Here is a 27,085-nt window from a genome sequence, read left to right as displayed (position 1 = left end):
AAAAAACAAAAAAAAAAAAACAAGCCAAAAAGTCTGCTTGGCAATGTATTTAATCTGCAAAGGGACCATAACAGTTCTGCATTTTAACATAAGAATGAGTTCAAAGTATAATTTCAGTATTATGTTGCTAGGTAATGACGTGATAAAGGCACTATATCCCTCTCACTGTGAAATCTTATGTTTCTATTCAAAGCCATTTTCAGATAATCTCTGTACCAGAGACAAAAGATAGATCTGTCATTCCTACATATTACTTTTTCAAGTACCTTGACATGTTCTATTACCTTGTTCATCTTCCATCTGCATGAAGCTCTTTAGCTCCCTAAATGTAGCCTCAATTCGTTTGGATGCAAAAGTATAAAAGGAAACCACATATGTGATGTGACAAAATGGAACAGGTAGTTTTATTAAGAAACATGGAGGGATTGCTAGGAAGAAGAAAGAAATGCAAAGCACTGGCCTGTTTTCCTGTTGAATGCTACAAATACTGCTGCTAGCCACTGTGCAGCATTTGACAGGGGACAAGTACTGGTATCTGTCTTTAACTAAATTGTGGAAAGGGAGAAAAATGGATCCACAGTATTTCTTAACCAGTACTAGGGCATGGTCTATATTAAATATGAAAATACAAGAAATGCTTGAAGGCATCATGCCAAAACGAGGTCTTTCCTACTAACGTATAACTTGAAGACAATTTCAATTTCAGAAAAATTAAGAAAACATCAAGTTTTCATTTTATAATCCACAGCACTGATTTAAAATGTTAAATCTCTCTTCCAGATTTGTCCTCAAAACTGTACTGGTTTTGTTTTAGGGGTTTTTTTTAGCATTAGCCTTTTTACAAATTTAAAATTTGGGCAGGGTGGGAAAAAAAAAAAAGACAGTATATGGAGAGAAAAGATAACTTTTCAGTCTGCATTCCACAGTGTTGTATGATTCAGAACAAATTAACAGATAGGCATTTAGTTCTAGTTTCAGTTCTGGGAAGTGTTTGTATACTTTTTATTCAATAAGATATAACTTTCATTTCTTTCTTGTCATTTATAAATGTTACTTGTTCTTCAGTGCATACCCAAGACAACGTAGTAGTCATGTAGTTTTAAATGGAATATGTAGTATTATTGACTTTGATGAGACAGTTCATGTCAGAACTCTAAATTTAACCATCTGATCCACTCAGCATTTAATCAGTTGTGTACTCAAATAAATATACACCCCCCCCAAACAGTACTCGTAGTGTTTATGACAGATCTGCATAACGTTTAGTAATATATTCATCCTTGTCATGACATCTGCACTTCTGCATGTTCAATCTCTAAAATGAGCCAGTAACTTTCAATGTGTGGTGACTGAACTCCTGGAATCTCTCAAGTATTTCTCCACAGGTCTTAAAGTTAGATGAATCAAGTCTATTGGCAATTAGCTTGGAGGCATCTGCATGTCCCTCAGAAAAAAATGTGAGGCTTTTCCATTTAAATAAAGTTTTTTAAAAGTACAGCACAGAAACAGCCATTTATTAATTTGCTAGAAATAAACCTATGATAGACATGGTTTAAAGTGAAAATCAGAAGTTCAATGAAACATGCATTTGTTGCCCAATCTCTATTTCAACTGCTAAAGACCAGATGCAGTGATAAATGAAGTTGCTTTCAAATGGATAGAGGATCAGGCCACTTAAGAGCAGCCTAATGAGAAAGATTCTTGAAAGAAAGCGAAAAAATGCCCCTTGAGCCTCAAATTACATATGGTCATCTCATGGCTCAGTAGGAGGGGAGGAGTAACATCACTGACAAACATTTTATTTTGTCATGACCAAGTGAAAACACCAAGCAAACATGACAATGGACCAGAATATATAATGGCCTCCAGCTGCTCCACAAGACTATTTTTTAGGGGATCTTTCAAGTATTTCTGAGAAATATATTGTCATCAGCTTTGTCTCAAAAGATCTACCACCAACAGTGCTAGATTCTGCTCAGATACACAGTCTAAAAACAATTTACACATGGCCTTCCACATCCTGGCAGTCTTTTATAAAAATCAGGATAGGTTCCTGGTAATTATTGCCATGAAGTGGTACCACCAAACAGAAAAGGACCAGAAAACAGGACTGGAGAAACTCACCCTTCCCAAAATCAAACCAGCTGTGCATACCACTTCTCTTGCAAACAAATCTGTGTCAGGCCAAACCTGGCCTTACCAACAGCTACAAAACAGACATGACCTCGAGGCTTATGTCACAGGCTGGCTCAGTTACTGTGGCACTCTGAGGCATTGATAACTTCCTTCACATCTGTTTCTTCATTTGTTAAATGGAGATAACACCACCTTCACAGATGTGATGCTGTCATTAAACATGTTAGTTCCCTCTTCCTCACCTGTCTTCCCTTGGCCACCATCCAGATGCTGGCATGTCTATTGACTTTAGAAACATGTAGCTCCTGTTCCTGAATAGTAGCATGCATCAAAATGCAATGGGTACATTTGTGCTCTTTTGGTACCCCTACTAACTCTGCCTTTGGTCTGACTCTGCACAGATATGCATGCAAGAAGTTCTTAAACCATCTAAATACTATAAAAGTGCTACGTGTTCAGTGCCAATATTAGCAGGTGTGGGAATTTTCTTTTTTATAATTTTAAAACAAAGCTATTCTGAAAGATTTCAAATGTCGATCTGGGAATAAGAATCCAAAATGTCAAAACTTGACAGCTTACTACCTATGATGGAAGCAGAAAACAACCTGAGGTGATCTTTATATAAAGTAAGTGGGGCAATGCACAACAAGGTCTATTTAGGAAGAGGAGAAGGTAGTGTTCTGGTGCAGCCGTGAGTACATGCAGGTGTCACCTAGGATGGGGGAAAGAGGAAGAAGAAAAGGGGACCAAACCCCTTCTTGAAAATTAGCACAAAGAAATGGAAGACATACTGAAATCCAGTACTGGCTAGATGAAAGCAAATCCAAATTTTCTCTTACTCATAAATTTTACTAAGTAGTCTTTCACTGGAATATTCATCATGTACATTGACTCCTTTTAGCAGGCATCCCACACTCTTTGTCATCTGCCTTCTCCTTGCCCTTGATCTACTTGTTCTCCTCTGCTCTCAGGCTTTTCTGCCCATGCTTTTTGGTGATGATGCTGACCCTTCACATCAGTTTGTCCCCAGTTCTCCAGCGCTTCCCTGCACAAGGGATATGAGGCTTCACGGCACCAAGAATGTAATTTTGTCACCTGAAGGAGCAGGGCAAGGCACAGCTGCTCTTCAAAAGATTAAGGAAAGCAGAGGAGCCTTTGAGTGTCTGGTTGGTGAAGTGTACCAGAGAAACTCCTATTTCTGGAAGGGTTTCCCCTCACCCTCTAGAAGAAGTAGCTGGCAGTAGCATGCAAGCCCCTCTCTCAGGGGCTGCAGCCTCCCAAGGCCCTGACTCACCAGGCAGGCAGCTGCCCAGAGCACTGTGCTGCCAACAGCAGCAAAAGAGCCTTTTTTGCCCATGTCTAGCCCTGGCCTTGCTGTCACAGACAGCTACAGCGCAAGAATTCTGTTCTCCCAAATGCCTTTGGATCACCTACTTGTAGAACAGACAAGAGAGAACAGAAGCTACGTGTGCTTCTAGTCAGCATTTCACACTTGACTTCTCCTTTAAAGGTTACATGAAGCTTAATCTCATTTAGACCGCACTGTGTGCGCCAAAATAACAAACAGGTGGATCATGGTATTTGTTTTGCACATTTTGTAACTCAGTTACTTCACACACTTCTCCAAAGTACAAGACCCAACAAAGAATGTGCTTGGAAAAAGAGAAGGGTGAATCATTCTAATTCTGTATAAACATGTGCTGACAGCACAGAGGGAAAAAGAAAGTATCTTCTGTTTTCAGAGTTTGTTACATGTTGTCTTAGGCATCTTGACACACAAGATGGATATAAGCTGCTGCTTGACATAAATAGCAGCAGTGCCATTTATTGCTCACCTGATTCTCATCAGGACTCTGAAATGCTTAGGAGGAGAGGGAAAATGAGGAAAGATAAAACCAAACAGAAGTGGCACATGGGGAAGAAGCTGACACCGGCTTTTTTACTGAGCCCCAAAAGCACACTTCCCATAACAGCACTCCACTGGCTCCCTTCTGTCATCACTGCCACCAGGGCAATCTTACCACACCTGGTAAAACCTCGCCTCCATGACTGCTTAGAGGCTACCAGACTCACACCAAGTCTTCCATAGGGCCCTTAGTATTTCCAGTATTACTGCTAGTCCTGCACTCCTCACTACTGATTCCAAAGGGTAACTCATGCTGTGCCAGCTACCAGGGCACTTCTAGTAAGAGACAGCGAGGTGCGTGCAATCACACCATTTGTTTCTCCCAGCTGTTTTCTCAGTTTCAGCCCAGTTTTGAAAACTTGGGACTCTCCAAGATGTATACTTTCCAGCCAGTCTAATGAGAGACAAATCCTGGGCAACACCCAGTGCCCCCTCCAAAGGCAAATCAAGGAGGTCAGCCCGTCCATTTCTGGCAATACCCCATCAGAGCACTCTAGCCTGAGTGAGGCACCACTGGAGCTATCTGATGGAGGAAGAAGAAGAGCAAAGGACACAAACATGTAGGACAATTGACTAGAAATAAGTGTAATATTCAAAATATAATTTTGTAAGTGTATAAATCAGGATGTAATTAATACTTGCTTTGGACCCAGATATAAGTGCACTGAAATACTGTATTTTGTAACACTGTAATGCTGTAGCCACATACAGTGTTATAATTATTTTATGTGAGTGATGTGACAACCACAGGGGCAAAAACCTCTGTAGTTGCACATGGATGCACCCAGGGAAGAAAAAGTTGCAAGGCAACAAGAAAAGCACAAGGAACTGCAGATAGGAAGGACATCCCACCAAATATACAAGAAGAATCACTGGCAAGATAAAAAATGAGTTAAGCAGTATCAGGTACAGATGAGATCCCCTTCCCTTTAGGGAATGGGGCAAGTAGCATTAAACTGTGCAGCTTAAGCAATACATGTATTTCTGAATATATATATGTAAGAGCGTGCACCACAGCATGGCACTCTGCCAAGGTTTTATAGGTATAGGAAATGACCTGAAAAATATAAAGTGCAGTCCTCTAAAACTTTTGCAGGTAAAATATACCTCACATCTCTGCCCAACCCTCTTCAGAGATCAGCGTTTCATTCGAAACTAATACAGTCCAAACACAATGAAACCAAGCCATCAGGTACACTATAGCTGTTGCCAAATTCTTGGGATGTATAAATATGTGCTTATCCCCCATTTCACTGGAGTCTTACATCAACTGCAACAAATGTTGAGAAATACAAGGCTAATGCCTCTTCAGACCTGACCGGGCTACCAAGTAATATGGCAAGTGTGTTCTGCAAGCTGTCTGCTTTTTCTGCTTCTTATTCTCTGAATAGAGTAAAAATGTTTGTAGCTATTTGAAAAACTCCTGTCTTACTAGCAACATTACACCAAAATGCAAACATACACCTCCTTAAACACAGTTTACTTTCTTTGGCTAGAATACAGCTTTTAGGAGGTATAATGTTTATTACAAGAGTTTCTAAGGTGAAAAAATAACTGTATACAATTCTAACTCATTTAAATTCCTTGGTTTTACAGGCTACAAGTAAAAAGGAGATATAAGCTCGCCTCCACAGATGCCTAAATAGCAACAATTTCCAATTACTTCCACAGGCAAAAATGCTATAGTGAAAAACAATCACAGATGCAGAATCATCGTTACAGTTAACAAAAAAAACCACCTCACGTGTAACAGAAAAAAAAATGAACAAAACTAACAGTTTCACCTTAGTAGAGCAGCACCTGTTATGTCCACATGAAGACCTTTTCTATTTCAAATCTAATACTACTCTTTGATCTGTATAATTAACCTTAGTGATAGAAAATTAGAATAAGCTATACAAGCTGAAAGCATTGCTAGCTGAAAAACTGATAGGGGCTCAATCCCATAGCTCACAATTGACATTCTTACTCCAATATCTGTCTTAAAGGTAGTGTGAAGGTATCTAGAAGCCCTAGCATGGGTGGGAAGAAATTTAGGGCATTGCATGCCAGCGCAGCTACTGCAGGCTGTGCCCCAAGCAATCCCCCATGCAAGCCCTGGTACCGAGGCACTCTGTGGCAAGGTGCTTCTGACACTGCTCTTTGGAGGCTGCCCAAAGTTGCAACTCATACAGCCTCACAGAAACTGCTCTGGATTCAAGACAGAAACTCATATGGGCAGGTTAAAAGTTTCCAGAGTCCCCTCTGTTATAGAATGCAAAATCTACATGTCTCATCAACTCAGACACATCCATCAGAAGGATGTTCAGACAGAGGCAACAACAGCCAGACAAAGGGTAGACATGGAGCATAAGTACACTTGAGACATATTACGCCCACGGAAATAAATAAAGCATGTCTAAAGGCTTCTCCCAGCTGCATTCAGCACTTGCTCATGACTGGCTCTTGGTTTAAACAAAGTCAGCGAAGTTTGCACAGATGCCAAGCAACTGTGACTGTCCTTTCCATTTTGCTGTCACAGCACTGGAGAGCCAAGCTCCAAGCGGATGCTCCTCCTGCTACTGGCCAGGTAAGGGGTGTACATATGGAGTGGCAGCTGTGGCACCAACAGGGGACAGGTGGGGACAGCAGTATCCTCAGCCATCACTGACTTCTCCCTTTAGCCAGTGTCCTGGAGGAGCGGAAAGCCCAGCTCCCCAGGCACAGTCCTCAGCAGTTCTCCCTTCCCCAGGGGCAAAAAGGTTACTCTGCCCAACTAACACTGAGGTTAATGTGCCATTAATGATAATCAGAGTCACTGAATTCTTGGACAAGAGTGGGACCACTGTAAAGCTATCAACGTCTACATTTTTTTTTTAATTTAAAGCAGTATCTTCATACCTCCCTGTTAGGTATGTTCCCTAAAAAATTTTGTTACAAACTAAAATACAGAAATGTTTTGTGGAAGTTGATATTGAAAACAAACTTCATGAACTTCAGGCTGAAAATGCATATTAATCTATCTTAGTTTCTTGAAACACACAGCTAGGTTCTTATCCCATTTAAGCTACCCTGAATTCAGAGTAAATGAAGATACTCTCACTCAGGCTGGCTTCACAAATACCAGATTTCTTTCATGAGTTCAAACAATCAAGGGCAAAACTTAAATGTACTTGCTTAATGCTTATCCACAATTTGCTATTAAAAAGTAAAACTAAGTAAATTTATTCTGGAGTTAAAAAAACCCAACATCCCTCCGGTGGCTTCTGACCTGTTTCCAAAATCTGTTAGTCAGGTACATCGAAGTCACATTGCCAGAGAAATTTGGTCCATATCCCATGCTGACAAAGAGACCAGAAGAATACTAATATCTGTAGGGCTTCTATCAGCTCACTCAACCTTCACCTTTATAATTTCCACCAGCTTTATATGATCTGAATTTGTGGGACAGAAAGTCCTCACTGATAACTACAGGCAATGCCTGGGCAACTTCTGTGCAGCACTGACTGCAGATGCAAAGGTTCAATAGGTCAAGGTTAAATTTTGTTTAGGTTTTCTGATTGTCCTTAAAAATTATATACGAGACTTAACAGGCCTCTGAGTACTCAGAAAATAATAAAGGGGAAACAAAATCTCAAAGTTATCCTATGATGTTTCACGATTTACTTCAAAAAAAAAAATACAGAGATTGCATATAAATGGTATATGTTCTCTGACAGTCTTAAAATGCATCTTTTTTCCCATTTTCTACTGAGATTTATTATTATTTGTCTGTTAGAGTTATGAATTATCAAAAGCAGAATGACAGAGAAATCTTTTAAATAAGGCAAGACAGACTAACACCGAATGCTCTCTAGGAAAGCATCTTCTATCAGCATGGATAACAAATGCTTCTTTTATGGGACGAGCAGTTCCATCTCACAGTTCTGTCTATCTCCCATTACCCTGTTCCTGTGACATAAAGACGCTGCTAGATCTTACCGATGTACAAAAGATGCAGCTGCATTCCTGAAGAGTGGTCATCTTATCCAGGGAATATTCACAGAGACATAGCTTGCAGGTGAGCAAGGGCTCCAGAGCTAACTCTCCAGCTTCTGACTCATCAGCTGTCATGGTGTGAGGACAAGCCTTCTCAGCAGAGCCCATTCACTCATTAATGGTCCACTTGGCCTGAAAAGGGAAATCAACAGCTGAAACATCTCACAAGCCATGTAATCACTTCTCATTGAACCTGAAAATTTACAACTCAGATCTATAAAAACACCTGCACACCCAAATGCACTACTTTGTCATTTTCGTGCCAGTCTCACTCTTCGGGCCATTGAAAACTTACAAAGAAGGTGCCTGAGAGCCCAGCTCCCCAAAAGGCCTGAACAGGATTGGGTTCTCAGAGATCACTCACCTTGCTGGCAGAAAGAACCTGTCAGGCTGCTTATCATTATATTAAGAAAAAAAAAAACAAAACTCACACAGATGAGACATTACCTATGTCACATGTAAGTGTATAGTGGTCAGAGCCCTCACCAAAGTTCTAAGAGCAGGAATCTGACTTGGGGCAACAAATTCTTTATTTAAAAAGTAAACTGTGTTCATATGTACATACATGTATCACTGTGCCCTCTCAAATGAGTTTCAGAGTCATACACCTCCCATCCCTACAGATCCTTCACAGCACTCACACCATTTTAGTGGGTGTCTCTATTCCCACCTTCCATTCTGGCTGGTGGCTCGGGAGCTCTCCTGGGCAGTGCAAGGTAATAGCAAGTAAAGATTCCCACTTCCTAGGCAAGCACTTCAAACATTTAGCCTAGCCTGTAATGTAAGTGGTGGTACCATGAACTCAACCTTCTTCATGAGTTGTCACTGAGATAATGAGCTAGCAGTCCATGGCAAAAGGAGTTGCAGAGGCTTCTAAACCTAGGAAAGGGTTTCATATTGCATGTCCTACTTCATACGGGGTTGGACCTTAAATCCAACCAAGTAAGCGTATTCCATGTGCAGTCTTTTTTTCTGCATTCCCTTGATTATGCCAGAGAGCTGCCTGCTCAAGTCTGTAGCTTTTTTCTATCACACTCACCTGCATCCAGCTATTCTACCTATTTCACAGGGCTCTTGGGCATCTTACTGAGGTTTGTGAACCATGAACTAAGCACACTAGCACTCTGAATAGCCACATTTCCACCACACATTATGTCACAGCAGTGACTGGGGAAGAAATTTCTATCCTTTGAGAAGCAACAAACGGAAATATCATGCTCCCATGTAATGTAAACACTGCACCATAACCATAAAAAATTTCGGGACCCTCATTCTTTCACAGTAACCCTGAAAGAGAAATTAAAGAGAATATCCTTGTGCTTAAGCTAAAACAGCAGAAAGCAAATTTGCAGATTTACCTCAAAACAGACAGTGGTGTTTGGTGCAGTGTTTAAGGCACACAAAAATCTATCCCCATCTCCAAGAAACTTGGCTCTGTTTCCGCAAATCTGCTTCTGTATATACTTAACTGATCGCAAGAAGGCCTTCACATACAGTTTTTTACAAGCAGAGGCCTGGTGGCTGGCTACACACAGCTGCTTCCACCAGCGCCAAGTAAGAGCGCAGCTCTACCGAATCTAAAAAGCTGCATCACGAATGGAGGCTGCATGAACATGAAAACAATGGAGGATCAAGACCGGTGCCTCTGCCTGTCAGATCTGGCATCTCATGAGGCAAATAGGAGACTTGAGCTCTTTGGTCCACTTTTGCTTGCCTCCCCCACAGTCCTGAGTGTCCTCCTGGCAGGGCTGTCAGGTCACATTTGGCAGCACGTCACTGCTGCCGTTCTGTGGCTCCTAGCGTGGCCAGGCTGGCTGCAGCCGGTCAGTGCACACGCGATGTGCTGGCTTGCAGCACTTGCTGAGTTCCTCCCCAGAGGAAAAAGTGATGGTGCTCAGGAGCTCAAGGGGTCAGCGTATGTAAAACCTCACCCCACAGCTCCCACCTCACAACCTCACCACAGCCGAGCCCCATCCCCCAGGCCTGCTCTGTGAGCCTCCTGCCCTGTGTTCCCATGAGTTTGCAGGAAGACACTTTCTCTTCAAAAGCATGAAACCGCAACAAATCTGGGTGGAAGCACACTTACCTCTTTTAATTTTTACACTTTGGAGTTTCCTAGCCTAGCCTGACAGGGAAGCTGTCAGATGCGTCCTTTGGGAAGTCTTTCCTGTAAGCACCCTGTTTTAGATACACAAGAGTCATAGCCAAGATTCTGGCAACAAAATTCCTGGCCACAAATCCAAAGCAAACTCTCTCTTTAATGGCTTGCTATCACTAGTTCAAAACATATGTTGTGCCCACATTATTCTTGGCGCAGTCCCCACCTGCTACCATGATGCCCCCAGAATTTGCTCCATACGGCTACAGAGCTGGAGCTCCAGCATGGCCAGAAGCCCTGGAAGGAAGCCTCCCTCTGAGTCAGGGACTGCAATACTCTTCTGTAATTACAGCAATGGGGAGGGGGGAACAGTGAGTCACTGGAAATGCTAGGGCAGATCAAGAACTACCTGTTATTTAAAACTACATGCTAGATGTTATCTCAGTGTTTAGGAGGACTGTAGCACATTTACTCAGGTATGCTTTTCAACATCTGTACAGGTAAGCTACTCACCCCCACACTGCACAGATCTGACACTTCTTCATTTACACAGTAAAAGGTAGCAATGTTAAGAGGAGGGATGTACAAAAGAACAGGTAAGAATATTTCAGGATGGGGGAATGGATATAAAATGGACACAGGTGTTTCCAAAGTCAGTGTTCTTTTTATAACCAAAAGGGTTATAACCCTGCATGCTTTTATTAAAACAGCAGCAGAAAGATTCAGGTGTATGACTGAGGCTTAGGGCTAGGGACTAATTTTAGATGGCCTAAATCTGGCTCTCGGTGTGATGGCAAGAGTTTGTGCCAGTGAAGAGCAGGCTCCTGATGCACCATTCTGCCCTACTAGTGGACAGATGCCACAGTGTGATGGCTGTGAGGACTCGATATGGTATCACAGGCACCCTTGTCCCTGAAGACTCTTTGTAGGTTAAATTCAGTTTTGCTCCTTGTCTCCCCCTGAGCTCCTCCTTCCCTTACACCAGGTTGCCAGAACAGGGCTGAGGTTCTCCCCAAAACAAGCAGGGCACCCTGTGGAAATCTCCAGCAGACATCAAGCAAACCTGGCAGACCAAAGGATCTGGCCCACACACAGTCCATGCTGCCTCGTCTCACCACAGCCTCATTAACCTCAACAGGTTTCAGCAAACGAAGTGAACAGGATCAGAGCCACAGAGACAGCTGTGTGGCCTGCCTTCACAGCCCCTGGAAGAGGCACCATGGCTACCAGCAGCAGCACTCCCTCCTGCTTCCTAAGGGGCAGGCTTGTCCATAAGTGGTCCTCCAGGTCAGGCTGACACAGGCAAAGCCATCCTGTTAGTACCTGAAAACCTGACCACCAAAGAGAGAACAGATGCATGGCCTACACGGCCTGCTCCTTTTCCCAAAGCAACCCAACCAGCTGGTATCTGCTTTTGCTCACCAGAATTGTGACTTCTGCTACTGCTGCCAAGAGAAGCATGCAAGGAGAAGAGTTAATGGTTATGGAAAAGGGTAGCCAGTGGCAACTGGGCTCCGAAGAAAAATCAGGCTGGTGGGGGAGGTTCATTCCCATGATCAGATCAGATGATGTAAACAATGGGGAGAGAAAGATGCATGTCTTCCTCCTGCTCTCACCCTCTACGCCTTCTCCTATTCTTTCCCAATGTTTTAAGATACACTGTCCTCTCCCAAACTCTCAAAACATCTCCCCAGATTTACTACCCTGTCAGAACTGACTTCCATACACTGCAGAGAAGCCATGAAGTACCACCTCAGTTGCTCTAAATTTTTATGGCTTTCACTTTGATAGGCTTAGTCCCACAGACTGTCATTAGTTAATTATATATCTATTAGCTCTCTTTACAGTGGCTTAAAATTCCTATGGTAATTATAAGTGAGTTGTCAACAGTTTAGGTTGAAAACAAAACTAGGATGTATGTGTCATGCAGGGGAAGAGGGAATCACTGAAGAATGAGTTGGGGACAAAGAGCAAATGATTATTTCATACTTGGTTTTATTGATAAAAGTGACCTGAAATAAAAAATTGGAAGTCCCTGAAAAGGCAGACCCTCATATAAATAAAACTAATTTCTAAGCAATAAGGTCTTCCCCTTTATGCTCACAAACACAGATGACCCATTTAGGATAGAATCCTAAATAAAGCAAGAAATGTATCACTGAAACCAAAATACAGAACATAACTCCTCACAAAAACCTCCATTAAACAGCAACAAAGACTCCGTGAGATGCTGTGGGATAAGGATAAAGACATCTCAGGGACACTGACCCAGAGGAACATACTAAATTAAATTCTGCACCCGCATAAATCAGTGGCAAGGAAGGATCAAAGTGACCCCAGCGTGCATGAACACTCATGAACTGTGAAGATCCAAGTGTTTTTACATACTTCTATCAGCCACCTACACACACACACAGAGATCATACTCTTTTTACATTGCATGGAAATTCCAGGAAACAGGATGTATTTCCTCAAATTGTATGCTGCCCAGCTTATAAGGAAGAACTGTTGGGAAGACTCATCCTTCCCTGATTCTGACACTAACGGTGTTGATGCCATAAAATAAGGCATGACCAGAATGTCTGAATGAATGCAAGAGAGCTATATGGGGTCAGTCCTAGCAGGGTGTAAACTGCACAGTTGCCAGGAACACAGTTTGTTGAGCGCACAGACCTGTCAACATTTCCATTTCATTTATCTGCTTGCAAACAGTTTTGCTTTGTCTCTGGGAGGTGACAAAGCTTTGTGCTTTCACGTAGCACTGAAATGTCTCAACACTATCCACAAGCGAGAAAACAGAGCGTGCTCAAAGCAGAAAGAAAGGGCTTGGGGGGTGGGAAGGATAAATACAAGCAGAAACACTAACACAAAAGCAGTGGAGATTTTAAGCAAAATATGAAAAACACAACAAAAGCACTAGAGGAAGGTGTACAGAATTTGTCTGCCTTCAGAGCCTCGTAACACCACAGTGTCTGGTGTCTGGCTTTGAAAACGACTTCCTAACAGCAAGTATCTGCTGTGCCTGCTTCTAGACCTGTTGCAAATCTTGATAATAGTGTCCTGAAGTGGAAACTATTAACTCCCTGAAGTGGAAGTGAGAGAGCAGTTGGGTGGGTGTCTGGCAGCCAGCCAGCCAAGGTCAAGCCACCACAGCTCCATAAAGGTGTTAAAAATTGATGCAACCCAGGGCTGAAACTTTCCCTGTGAGCATGCACTGTAAGGTAACATCCTTTTTACAATCACACAAAGGTTCATTTGAGTCTGCCCAGCTGCCTCAAACCAAGATTACCAGGCTCAAAGAACAACAGTTACTCTGTATATGTGATAGAGCAAACAAGCCAGGCTGTCTGCTGAGTTGCAACATCAGAAGGATATTGTCTGTGTGCCTGCAATCAAGTCAATGTACTCAGTTAAAAAAATGTGCCTGAATGTGACTTTCACTCCTTAGAAACATCACATAAAATCATGAAAGCCTCTGCACTCTAGCTGAAGGAGAGTGAATGGATTATATTCAGCACCATGTCATCCTTTCATTTTTCACATGCTGCATCCAACAGAGTTCTTTGAGAAGCTACTTCAAGTCTTGTGTTTACAAACAATTCTGATTAAGTTAGTAGAGCTCTAAGCTTTTAGCTCAGTTCGGAGTTTAAAGGAAATCAAGAAATATACAAACATGAGACACGTTGTTCCGGGAAACATTCATGAAACAAAAAGGGTCTTTTATGGGTTTTTCCCAGTGGGCTGGTGTGTGCCCATCCTGTGGGGCAGGGTGAGCCTGACAGTCCCCTCTACCCTGGCGTTCCCCAGGTTTGCCATAAACCAGCACCCAGGCATGGACTTGCATACACATGGTGGGACCATTAAGGTCATGTGTGGGTTTGACACATAACACAGCACTTCCCCACTTTGCAAAACTTGTTTTAGTATCAAAATGAACCCACAGCACCTGTGCTAAGCTCCTGTTTAGTGTACCAGGTATTAACTGAACTTTCTTGAAGAAACATTTGCAAGCACTGTAATTGTTTCTCATGCCTTAGAGATTTTTAAAGTACTCCACCCATTACGAAATTACTTCAATGCCATATAAAAACCTGTTTTGACATCACTCAGCTCAGGATTCTGTTGTTTCCTGCAACTAAGGTTCCCCCCTCAAAAAATAAAAAAGAAAACTACCTGAAAAATACATGTTCAAAACCAATGCTAAAAATCAGGCCCTTGGAGAAAAAAGAATTATAGAAAGATTTAAAAATTATAACAGTGATATTAAGATAATGGGGTCAGATCATAGAAGATATAAACTGAGCTATGAAATTAGGACATGTGAAGACAACTGTCAGAAACTCACATTTCTATCAACTTCAGCAAAACCCCATCATTACCAGTTTCGGTTACAAGTCCTTAGCTGTTCCAACTCTCTCAAGACAATGTTATTTAAAATTCACTTCTAAGGCAGCTTTTTTAAACTAAACAGCTCTGCACAAAGAAATAATCTGAATCAAGCACACTAGTACTTCTGTGGTCTAACAGACTGACCACAATGCATTAATTTCTTCTTCTTTTGATATGCGCTGCCTTACAGAGAGCTACCTATCTAGTCCATACAGCATTACTTATCAAGCAGTGATTCAGCAAGGCTTTAAAACATATGATTAAAGTTCCAATTCAGGAAAGCCTTCATCTTCAAGAAGGACATTTAATCATGTTTAAATTCTGCTGTGTACCAAAGCCTGAATATTTTGCTTTATTGCAATGAGACTATTAACAAGTTAAACAAGTATGTAGATTTTCTGAAATTGTGATGCCAAAAAAAAAGCAACTAGATCTGTGAATAGAAGGTCTAATTTTAAATACATTTAAAATATATTATTACTGTATTACATCCGTGCTTTAATACAGCAAGCACTTGATTACATGCATGTACAAGGAAAACTCATTTCTGGATTACCATAACATGCTACCCAGCCAAAGTATTAGAGAGAATAGAGGTATTTCAATATCTGTTCTCCTTGAGCAGGGCTTAAGAAAAGTCAGATGTATAATATTTCATGACAGTTTTCTGCACTGTAGAATTTTTGTTTTAAGAAAACTTGTTTAAAGAACAAGCAGCCTAAGTAAACATGTTGTCTGGTACATGAGAACACAAAGACAATTTCTCTCACTTGTTTTCATTGGAATGCCTGGAAAAACTAAAAAAGAGCCCTTGAGGTGCTGCTCAAGAAGCACTGGCTGTATGGAGTATTTCCATATCATGCTAGCAACCAAAAAATAAATATATCAAATACTTTGAAAGGAATGTAGTGAGTGGGAAGCCTCTTACACAAAAAAAAAAAAAAAAAAAAAAAGGAAGGACTGCAGTAATTAAGAATATTATCCAGCTTCCTGACAGGCATTTTTATACCAGCACTTTATGATGCTTAAAACACACCTTGAACGGCTTCCCAAATCTCACATTCACTCAATAATTTAAAATCAATCTAATAAATCAAAATGCTGTCATGGCACATGTAAATCAGTCCCCACGAGTCTTTGAGATTACATTTGCCAGTTAACATCTCTACTGTACTATTATACTGTGAGGTAAGAATAACTTCAAGATTTTAGAGTACCACTTACAGTAACTTCTAGCAATCCTACATCAATATATCCTTGGGGAGTTCATTTGCAAGACCACCACGGTTATTAACTGAATATAACAAACCACTTCTTCTTCCAAAACAGATGTGACTTCGCAGTTGTGGGAATCCTTTATGTGTTTCTTTGCAATACTGCTTTAGAATAAGCAAGGGGAAAAAGTGGGCTTTTCCCCCTTTCATTCCTAAAAAGCTGGGGAGTCCAAGAAAAGGGAATCTAATAGCTAATGGTGAAAGAAATGCGGCTTCTCCCAGATGACAGGCAGCTAGGAAAAGCACTTTCTGATCACTTAAAAGATAAAAACATGAAGACTAAAACAGAAATAATGCAGCCTGTTATTAAACCGAAATACATGATCAAAACCATGTTCTTTGTCTCTTTTCAATACTGACAGGAGCCACACAATGGCAGTATCTACTGAATCCATGAGGATGGGAGTAAGCCCTTCTGAGTGAAATGAGGTCAGACCATCACATCACACAAGCCAACCACCATCACTCAGTTCTGCTGGAACTGTGCTTTAATTGGGACATATCCAAGTCCAGGATACGTCTCTGTCAACATGGGCAGGCTGGAAAACCATATCTCCCTGCACCAGACCTACTGGATGCGAGTCCTGTGCTGGCCTGTGGACATCAAGTTTGGGATAACCCAGATGTATCAAACTCACTATGCCCGAGTATCGTGAAGGTGCCAGCCACAGGCAGCGGGTTATGGTGATACGTGTGGTCCCACAGGCGGTCAGTAGCAGGATTCCCTTAAAGTTTTATGTTCACCCTAGCAGTTACAGAGCTAAAGAAAGCTGGTCAGCACAAAAAGCATCGAAACAGGCAAAGTGCAGCCAGACAACAGAAGTTGCATATTTTGGCATCAAATATTTCCAAATACTTCCAGAACACATTGAAACAACAAAATTATACCAAGTAGAATTCCAACTATAGGTTACCAGGTCTAAGATTAGACTCTAAAGCTTAACTAAATAACACCCCCTATTCTTAAAGACACTATGCAACATCTGTTAATGCTAAGCTACAAGGATTTTCCACCCAAACTTGTTTGGTGCACTTTACTTTTAACCTCCTGTTGACAACAGGTAATATACCACTATTAAATAAAAACATACTCTTCATTACATTAATGACAAAAGCAAATGCTAGGTCTTCCTTTCTGACCACATGAAGGCTTTCAATAACTGTAGCATTTACTAAGTAAAAAGGAATCAAGCTTTTGGGAGGTCAAATGGGTTGATGACTTGGCTAGATGTCTCAGCTGAAACAGGAATAGGAAGTCAGATGTAACATTTTGCCTTTGACACAGAAAAAAATGTTTATTTTTGTTAATCAGATAACAACCTTGGGATATGTTAACTCCTTGAGCTGGAATGTTTACAGTTTAGACAGGGCATGTTCATAAGCTATCTGTGACACTGGCCTGTTCTAACATCAAGGATTTTTAGTAAACACGCATTGTTAAAGTGAAAGCAATGGAGTGTTATTTGACAAAGGTACCAACTTAATCTGTTTGTTCATAGTATGTACTCTTCTCAGAAGAAACTAACTGGGGTGTCAGGCTCCTCTGGCTGGAGATGGCTCCTTTTTCAGAGCAGCCAATGCTGTGTTTGGAGCAAGCAGCATCCTGACTGCAAAGCAAGCAGGTCAAGGCAAGTGGAGACTTGACACAAAGCCAGGCCTTGAAAGCAACAGCAAGAAACTTTTTAGGGCCAAGGGAAGCATGCAGAGTTTGCCAAAAGCCAAAGAACAACTCAGCCGACCAAAACAACAAAACTGACCCTAACTGAATTCTGCAAATGCACCATATACTAAAAAAAAATTACCAAACACCATCTATTGGAAAAAATTAACACATATTTAGGTATATATTTTTATAAGGGATGATCTGAGAAATGTTTTTTTCAGTGCTTGCGATAAGATCTTTAACATCTCTGTCACTGCATTTTGTCAAGTGAGGGAAACAGCAAACTTGCAAGATTATGGTCTTTATTCACTACAAGCATCAAAAAGCACTTTCACACAACTTTAGATTTACATCAACAGGAATCAAAGAATAAGTTGATTTTCCTTTTAGAACAGTTTTTATGTGACTGCTCAGTGAATAAAATTAGTAAGTATAAAGTTTTAATTTGTCCCTATCTAATCTTACAGTCAAATATGCTGCCCATTATTATAGAAGAAACACACTGTTCTTGGTAACCAAGATAAAGGAGGTATAACATTGAAAACTGCCCTTGATCCAAAAACGTCTCAATGACTTAGAAAGCTCGGGGCGGGGGACACTACCCAGTGGTAACTTTCAAGTCTTAACTACAATAACATTCGGTGAATCAAAGACTGGGAGTCAAAACTGAAGATTAGACCTCGGGGAAGACACCATCACTAATATAAGCATTTTCCATTAAGAAAATAACATGAATAACTAATGACTATACTGGAGTTTGACAAGAAACAATACAGTCATTAAGAAGCAACTGCTGAGGTTTGGACCTGGACATGAGCAGGTTGTTTTGAAACTAAACACATGCATTTACTGCTTCTTAAAACTGGTTATTACACTAATCAGAGTATACCCCTAAGCCACTGCGCTGCCAGTTCTTAAATGAGCCCTACCGAAGTCAGCTGCAACCGGAGGTGAGGAAAAGGGCAGAGACTGAATGAGTCCCAGCTCTGGGCAGATCTGTAGAGGCAAAAAAGAGAAGTAAACTCCAGTAATAATCTCCTAACTGAGCTCCTCTCTGCTTGTCTTCTGAATATCCATGTTTGCTTTCCCTCTTTTCCAGACCATGCATGGCAAGAGCAGTGAGTCCAGCATGCTGGGACACAGCTTCAGGGAGGGGGTCTGCTGCAGGCGATTTCTTCCGTATTTCCTACTGCCCCAGCTCAGAGGAGCCCCATGGTACCCACCCCATCAGTCAGGATCTGAATATAAGGCATCTCTAATCTCTGATAGGCTTCACATACACACTACTGAACAGAAATTGCAAACTATGCTTCAATAACAAAAATAGCTTCAAATACAACTAGTCCTATGCTCTTGGCTAACTTAAAGAGCTACATATTTTTAAATCACCTATATATTCCCAGATTCATAAATAAACATTTTTAACAGAGCATGATCTATTTTGCTCTGCATCTTATTAACTATATGAGACAAATAAGACATTTTCTTAAAACTTGAGCCAAAAGGTTTCGCAGCAGTTCAGCAGATGACACTGTCTATCATGAGACACAGTGTCTCATTGCTGCCCTGCTCTCTCCCACCTGACTTTCTACATCCACCTTCTGTCTGTTTCAGGCTCTAAGGGCTCACAAGAAGGTTTCTGCTTGTACAGTGTTAAGCACAGGAAACACAGTTTCTCAGGGGCTCTATGCAACTACTTAGAAATCCAGATGGTACTACAAGTCACATAATAAAGCAAAAGTATACATCAAATGCAGTTAGAGGTTTGCATTCATCATTCCCTCATTTCAATTCCAAATTTCAACCTTCATTACAGAAATAATTTCAAAGGAGCACAGCAACCTGTAAACATACAAGATTTCAGCCTCAAGAGCCTTTCTATCTGTTAACAACTGACTAGTCTCTACATAATCTTAGCCATGAAGTCGAAGCCCTGCCAGTGGGAGTCTTTCCAGTGGCTCCAATGGACCTGCTTATGTGTGTAAAGATAAGCAACTAGGAGCAGTTCAAAGAAGCTGTCCCACCTCCCAAACACTCAGAAAAATTTGTATCTATAACACAGCGCTGAAGAACTCATAGACTTACTATTACTATAGGGTGACAATCTTACAGAAACCTTTCTAAAGACATCTTTCTGCCAGCTGTTTTTTAAATTATGACCATGACACCTAATGCTCCTCAAATAGACATTCTCTCCTCATTGTTACGGAATTGGGAAATGGAGCTACAGCAAGAATTCTCAACTCTTTCTCTACTCCCCTCCCTATAACTGAATGTTTCCTTCATCTGTTGGCCCATCCTCCCAAAATGTGGGAAGCTAGGTCAACAAGTGCGTTGAAACTGGTCAAGTCATGTACACTGCTTGGGTATTTGCAATAAAAACACTGACCAGTCCAAAAACCACATGTCCTTAAAGTAGTATTGGGTAAATTAGATATAGATATATATATATATGGCTTTTACTCCACTCCAGGCAAAGAGCATGACTGCCTTTCCCACAAATCCTCCCCAGAGACTGTGATGGAGATTCCCCACCACTGAACCCATCAGTGCAAATGTGAAGAGGTCAGGAGGGTGTAAGATTGCATCCTCTCTGTTGTGCAAAACTTCAGTAAGCAAGTTATTGCTGGCCCCATGGATGTTATCTTAGCCCTATAATGGAGAAACTCCATTGGAGTTCCAAGACCTGTGGTTAGCGGAGGGTCCACTGCTCTGAGAAAGCTTCAAGTGAGCGCAATGGTAAATAGCCCACAGGCTCCGCTTGTTTTCATCTTTGTAACCATTTTTTTGACAGGGGAAGACCACCTCGTTTTCCTTCATCATCTCCATACCTTTACCCATCAGAATGTTTCCAAAATTAAGCACAGGCAGAACACATGAACTTTCCCATCTACTTCTCAGACAGAACCAGTGCCAGCCTGCACATCACAGCTTCTACTTAATCCTGGAATTTTCTTTGTATGCAAATGATTAGCCTATATACTTGATGTCATGAAATGTTTTTTTCCTTCTATCTACATAGAGGTCTAGAGCACACAATTTTGAATGATTTGTGGCTATATATAGACATGAGCAAGGAATTCACCCCTAAGCCACAGCAGCACATAGTACATAAAAGCATAAGCAGAGGTAGTCTTGAAGGACCCATTTCAGTCCCTGAAAACAGAGGCAACAGCTCTTGTGCTGCAACGTTTTTTCCTTTTTGCAAACATATAGAACACATAAAGGTTTTCAGTTCTGCATATTTAATCCCTGGCAGCCCAAAGATACAATAGGTTGTATAACCAAACATGAATATCAAAGCTTCTGTCAGACATCCAGACACTGTCCACTCTTTTGAGTAATGACTCACATCTTAAACTCTCCCTCCTATCCTCATTATTACAGCAAAGTGAAAAGCAGAAAAGCTCACAAGAGACACAAATACTGGCATTCTCAATTAAAAGGGAAAAACTTGAGCATGACAGTAAAATGGTATTTTCTTACTTCTAGTAAAAAGTAATCTTTCACTGTTTGTCTCCTAATCAGCATCTCTCATCTCTCCTTCAGACAAAAAGCTGGTAGAACAACTCCCCATGACAGCTGTGTCGACAACAAGCACCAGCACCCAGGAAGAAACCCTGTGCAGGGGATGTGTTCTAGCGTGCACAAACTCAACACTCCCAAGTTGGACTTTTCCACAACTAATATGCTGACTGTAGTTTTCATGAACGGCACATCTTGACTTCACCATCTTCACTGGTAACAGCTCCAGACCAACACCAAAAAATACCCCTTAACAAGTCCCAGCAGTTCTGGAGCCACACAATAATCCCACTCTGACCCACCCAACTGCCCTTATTTCTGGTCTCTGAAGTCTGTTGGACAGGTACAGAATTTCTCACTAGGTTTTATATAAACATAATTTATACAAACAGTCCCTCGACTACAGCATGTCTGAGATTGCCCTACTTGAGGGAGGTTAACCGTTGGGTAGCAAGAGCCAAATTCACATGGCCCAAATCGCTGTGCCTGGTGCTGGCTGGCTGGCTTTGGGACTCCAGACATAATGATCCACTCGGAAACATGAGGCACAAGGATGCTTGTAGGTCCCATAATTGAGTAGCTCAACTCCACCAAAGTCAAAACTGTACTTGCAGGCACCAAGGACATTCAAAGAATCAGGTAAACTGACGGTATTTCTAATTATGGATTATGGATTTTCCCTTGGAGGCTGAGCAGATTCCCCTAGAAATACAGTAAAAAACACCCAGCTCTTGGGCAACCCACAATATTTTTTCTTCACTAAAATAAAATAAGAGGAACCAAAAGGGGGAACACTTACATCATTGTGTGCAAGTATCAACACATACAAAGAGATCTAGGAAACTGCACCAACAAAATGTGTTTTATATAGCCACATTTTTTATTTGAAAGCGTGTTTGCAATGCAGTTAACCTTGTCATGCTTTCAAGCCTCAAAATTTCCACTCAGCACCTCTGCTTTGCCCTGGAAGACTGAGAGTTGGAAAAGTCCCATTGCAGCAGGAAGTAAAGGATCAGGCCCTTTGTAATTTGAGATACTATCTTTTTTTTTTTTTTTTAATGAATGTTTTAGTATCTGCTAGCAATGATCTACTTTATGAATGTAATGCCCACTCAGTTTCCACTGAGCTGAAACCATTTACAAGAGACACTGAGAAAGATACTGAACGCTATTTTCTAACTGATCAGCACAAAGTTATTTGGCACAAGCATGTCTGTAAATATTTGTCCATGACTGGGTAAATTCACAGTGTACGATGGCCCTCAGACCTCTACTTGTCTCTATCAAGTGAGAAGGCTTGTAGTCTAGCACTGGACCTAGAACTACAAAACATTGCTATCTTTCCCTCTGGATCTGTTCTTTTTCATTTTGTTCAATGTTCCTCTCCACAAACAAAAAGAAGATTAATTTTGAGATTGAATGAATGTAAGGTTATTCCTGGCTGTTTGGTAATGAAGAGAATTTGTGAAGTGCATTACACAGGGCTGGGCTTTGGCATGGGGAAGCCAGAGGGAGAGCAGGGAACTGCACCCACCCCCCAGTGAGCACACAGAGGGAGAGGACAGATCCAGAACCATTTTCAGAGTCATGAAGCTGAAGGCAACGTCTTCTTCGGTATGTGCAAGGAGGTCCAAAGGACTCAGTTCACAGCGACACTGGCAGCCTGCCACAGTGTTTTGTTCACATGTGCTTGTGGCATCTATGGGTCCAGAGCTGTAACTATGGTCTCAGATGTCACAGTACTACTAGCCCAGGAGCTATTTATAGATCTGATACGTACAATCTATAGGCACTGTGTAGTTTCAGACACATTCAAGAAAAATCCCCACTCAAGAAGAGAGACAGCAAGTCTATAGCAGTTTTTTGAGCTACACACCTAAGCAACACAGTCCACTGGGTCTTACCACTAGAAGTCACTGAAAGGTCTGGACAAGGTGAATTGCAGGCTCAGACTCATACCACAGATATTATCAGAGCCATACTAATGAACTGGGAACGAGGTTAAGTATTAGCCCTGCTTGTTTTTCTGTAAAGTGACTTGCTGCTTCTCACAGTTGCATTTTAAACTTAAGATGATAAATAAGGACAAGTATATACTTTCCTCCTCCACCAGAAGGGAAAGGCTAGATAACCACTTGGGTGCTGTTTATTTAATTCTACAAATCTTTTAGAGAATATAGTCTAATCCAAAAACCTAGCTAGAGAGAAACAACTTTGTATTGTTTGCTATTTATATTATTAACTTTTGCTCCAAAGCATACCACCACACAAACAAAATCACTAAAATGTCACCATCTGTGGGAAAGAAGACCTTGACTATCAGAGAGGAGCATGCACAGGGAACAGAAATTATACCAGGTTGCCAAATACTATTCCTACATGAAGTGTAGGGAGGTTTCTGTGTCCTTGTATGAGTAAACAGCACCTTGTATTAAACAACCCCATCAGACAGTAAGATGTATGGGAGAAAAGGAGTCTGATTCTCATCATTACTGCCTTGGCTCCGGAATAGTTCTAGTTTAATTTGAAGGAATACCTCCCACTTTACCACAGCTTTAGACACTGTACAAACACACATTTCTCGATCCACAATCTAAAGCATTACTTTCAGCAACGTAACTGCAGCCCCTTACCAACGTGCTGTATTTTTTCCAGCATAGCTTATGTTCACTGAGGGAAGGGTTTCAGCCACTTTCATGCTATAACAACCCATACACCCACTCACATTCACGCATAGACAAGTCCTAAACGTGATTCTTGTCCTATATATTTGTCAATATATTTGTTTTGGAAAATATTTAAGGACAGGATTTTGAAGCTTCTGTTTCCATAAATACTGATATCCCCAAACCCTTAACTAAGACCACTTGCCCTTCAGGCTGAGGGTAGCCAAACATACCGTGTTGCTGTGCCTGCTCACAGTCAGTTGCAAAGCTGCATGGGGGTATGCCAGTCATGGCCTATATCTCTGCTAAAATTTACTTCTTAAAAGCATTCAGTGTCTACTTACCAAGAGGATGGGAAATCACCCTACAATGCTTCCTTAACTATAGCCATCCTAAATATTTTACTACTTACAGTGCTCTCTGAAGGACGATATTTGATAACTGATGTATGCAGTTAGGAAGCAGAGTGCCTTTGTATTACAGAAAATACGGAGCTTTATAATAAACCAGACTGAAACATCCTCACTACTGAAGCAGCCTTGTACTGCGAAAGCCTTATGCTGAGAAAGCAGTACAAACATACCAGTAAATGCAATTTTCTGGGTTTAGTGTAAAAAACCTAAAAACCATAAACTAGAAAATAAATGTATGACATATTTAGTATGTGCTTACATAAACCACATAACCCTAAACCCTGAACAGATCAAAGTGTACATTAACACTTATAATACAGGTCAGCATATTTTTCCTTCCCAATACCAGCTGTACAAGACTGTGGCAGAAGAAATTACTTCAAACTAGGAGAAAATATCTGCATTTCAAACTTGGGCTCCATCCAGCTTAATTAGATGTGTTTTCAGTATGAACGAAGTTCTTGTATTTAAACTAAACCAGATAAATGACTGACAGTATGCCATCTTAGCAACTGCTTTCCACACAGAATATGTTCTAATACTACAGCAAACACTTCACACAGATATGTCTTTAAAAGTTACACTGGCAAAAGTAATTTCACCCTTTAGGGTGAGTACTTGATATCTATTTAATTTTCTGTGCCTTTTAACAGTCGGGACTTCCAAGATTTCCTTTTGCCTCAGCTCTGAACACCATACAGTTCAACTTTAGCAAGTAACATTTATTTTAGCTCTTTAATCATTCTAGTTCTTCCTTTTTTTTTTTTTTTTTAACTAACCCTTTTCTACTTTCTTCCATTAGAATCAAATGGTGTCTTTCTGATGTTTTCAGGGTATCCTTTGCTTTTAAGGAAAAAAAAAAGAAACAGAAAGCTGTATTCCACCATACCTTGAAAGGAGAACAGCATTCACTGCCAGCTGTGTGACTTTTCAGTAGCTGCACTCACACTCCAGCGTTCCAAAGAACCACGATGTCACAAACCCCTGAAGCTTGCAACCAGGAGTGGAGGCGGATTGCTCTCGCACGCCCTTCCTTCTCCCCGGGTATCTGACAGCCGCACACTTTTTAGGACTGCAGCAGGACTTGTCTCCCAGCCCCTTTGCCACTTTGATAAATCATCCCCTCCCTGCTATTAAGAGCATGCTGCCATTATATCTTAAAAGCACGTCACAGCTTGTATGCAGTAGCTGTGGGAAAGCTGCATTTATTTATACAGGAAGCTTGAGTACAGCACTTCCTACTTCCCATCTGAGTCTCAATTCAACTGCAGGTGATTACTTAAACCCTGTCAGCTTCCAGCCAATGTATGCCCTACATTCTTATTTGGATATCTGTGCTGCTTTTAATCGTAACTCTCATCTGAGCCCAGGCAAGATAAAACTGAAAGAGATAAGGCATTAGACGCAACACTCATGAAAACCCTCCCAATTGCCATTTAACCTATTGTAGGGTAGCAGTTTGTATAGTAGCTGCCCTACCAGCAGATGTCTGAATCATTGTTGGCTTCTGCTTATCTCCACATGTGAAAAATGTCATCTGAAACAAAACTGATTTCCTCACGTTGGAGGGGAAGGGAGCAACAAATCTAAACTCACAAGTAAAGTATCAGTGACATTTCAAATCCAAGTGCTTAATGATGATGGTGCTCTTCTTATTCCACCAATACTAAATTTTAACTCTTTAAGATGGGCTTGTGTGCAAGAGTGCCTGGAAATTCTGCAGTTCTGTACTCCAAACCTACGGGTGTGATTCACACCAGCCAAGCAGCAGGGGAAGGTATTATTGTGCCACATGACACAGAACCCTCAAGAACTTTTCCTGCTGTAGGAAATGCACCACACCCACAGATAAGAAGTACAGATACACTGGAGTGCAGGGGGTGCAGAAAAACAGAGGGAGAAACAAATATAGATGCTAATCTATGATTTCCTCTGTATGATGAAATAAATTTACTTTGTACTTCATACACTTATTGCTAGCATTTTGCCTTCAGTACTTTTCTGTGAAGACTGATGTAGAGGCATTTCTTCCAGGATGTACAGAAGCTCACAGATGAGATTTCAGTCATTTTCAGACAATTACAGTACATCAGATTAATTTAAGGAAAAGGCAGAAAGCTCATGCAACTTTAATTCAGTCTCCTTGCACCTATGCATTATACCTTTGCTTGAATTATCATCAGATACTCTTTTCTCCTTGGAATAAGTACAAACTTTATCAATCTATTTTACATCAGCTGTTATATATAATTTTATATCTGGGGAGGGAGGGAATAATCACCAGAAAAAATACAGCAGTACTAACATGTGGGATCATGTTGATCCCTACAGTATTCATCCACAGGATTACAATAGGATTAGGCAACCTAGAGCCATGTCACAGATATTGCCACTTGAGCTAGTAGAGTATTTCCCAGCAGCAGCAGACTTTTATCCTCAGCAGTAACCAATCCTAAACAGTACTCAAGAAATAGCTGGCGCTCAGAGCTATTTTTTAGGCTGCAGAGCAGTAGTGAAAATGTGGAATTCTGTGTCAAACTTCACAATTAGAAAAGGAGTCTCCTTCAGTGGTTAGATTTTTATCCTCCATCTTCTGTTCTAGTATGAAATAGCTTAAGCCTCTATCACTGTCTTTTCACTACCTCCCCTCTCTTCTCCCTCCCTCTGTTCCATGTCCTATATTTTCTTCCTGCAGCCGCCACCTTTGCTACTCTGTCTCCACCACATAGGCACTTGTTAGGCCACAGATGAAGTGCAGCAAGAAAAATCTTCCTGCTCTCAGCTCCTGTGCGCAGCACCACAGCACCCCAACAGCAAAAGGACAATTATCTCAAGGAGGAGGGTAGTGAAAAGAGGGAGGATGAAAGAAACCAAGTCATTCATGCAGGTGTAGTGAAAATGGCAGGGCAGTAGGTCCAGAAGTAGAGCAGGGCAGCTGTCAGTAGCAAAGTAGCAAAAGTAGCATTTGGTTTGGTACTTCTTGCTGGCACAATGAAAC

General features: G+C 41.2%; 1 protein-coding gene across 1 annotated transcript in view; it reads right to left on the bottom strand.

The window, feature by feature from the left end:
- Nucleotides 1–25,076, bottom strand: part of RNF144B (ring finger protein 144B) — a 49,848-nt gene extending 24,772 nt beyond the window's left edge. The window contains exons 1-2 of the mRNA XM_074897905.1: nucleotides 24,977–25,076; nucleotides 8,003–8,191 (exon numbers count right to left, since the gene is read on the bottom strand). Coding sequence (XP_074754006.1) covers nucleotides 8,003–8,167 — 165 coding nt within the window. The 5' untranslated portion in view covers nucleotides 8,168–8,191; nucleotides 24,977–25,076. The remainder of the gene's footprint in view (nucleotides 1–8,002; nucleotides 8,192–24,976) is intronic.
- Between the last annotated feature and the right edge of the window lie 2,009 nt (nucleotides 25,077–27,085).

This window comes from Athene noctua, chromosome 2, assembly GCF_965140245.1.
Source record: "Athene noctua chromosome 2, bAthNoc1.hap1.1, whole genome shotgun sequence".
NCBI classification, from domain to species: Eukaryota; Metazoa; Chordata; class Aves; order Strigiformes; family Strigidae; genus Athene; species Athene noctua.
This window is presented reverse-complemented; position numbering and strand designations above follow the sequence as displayed.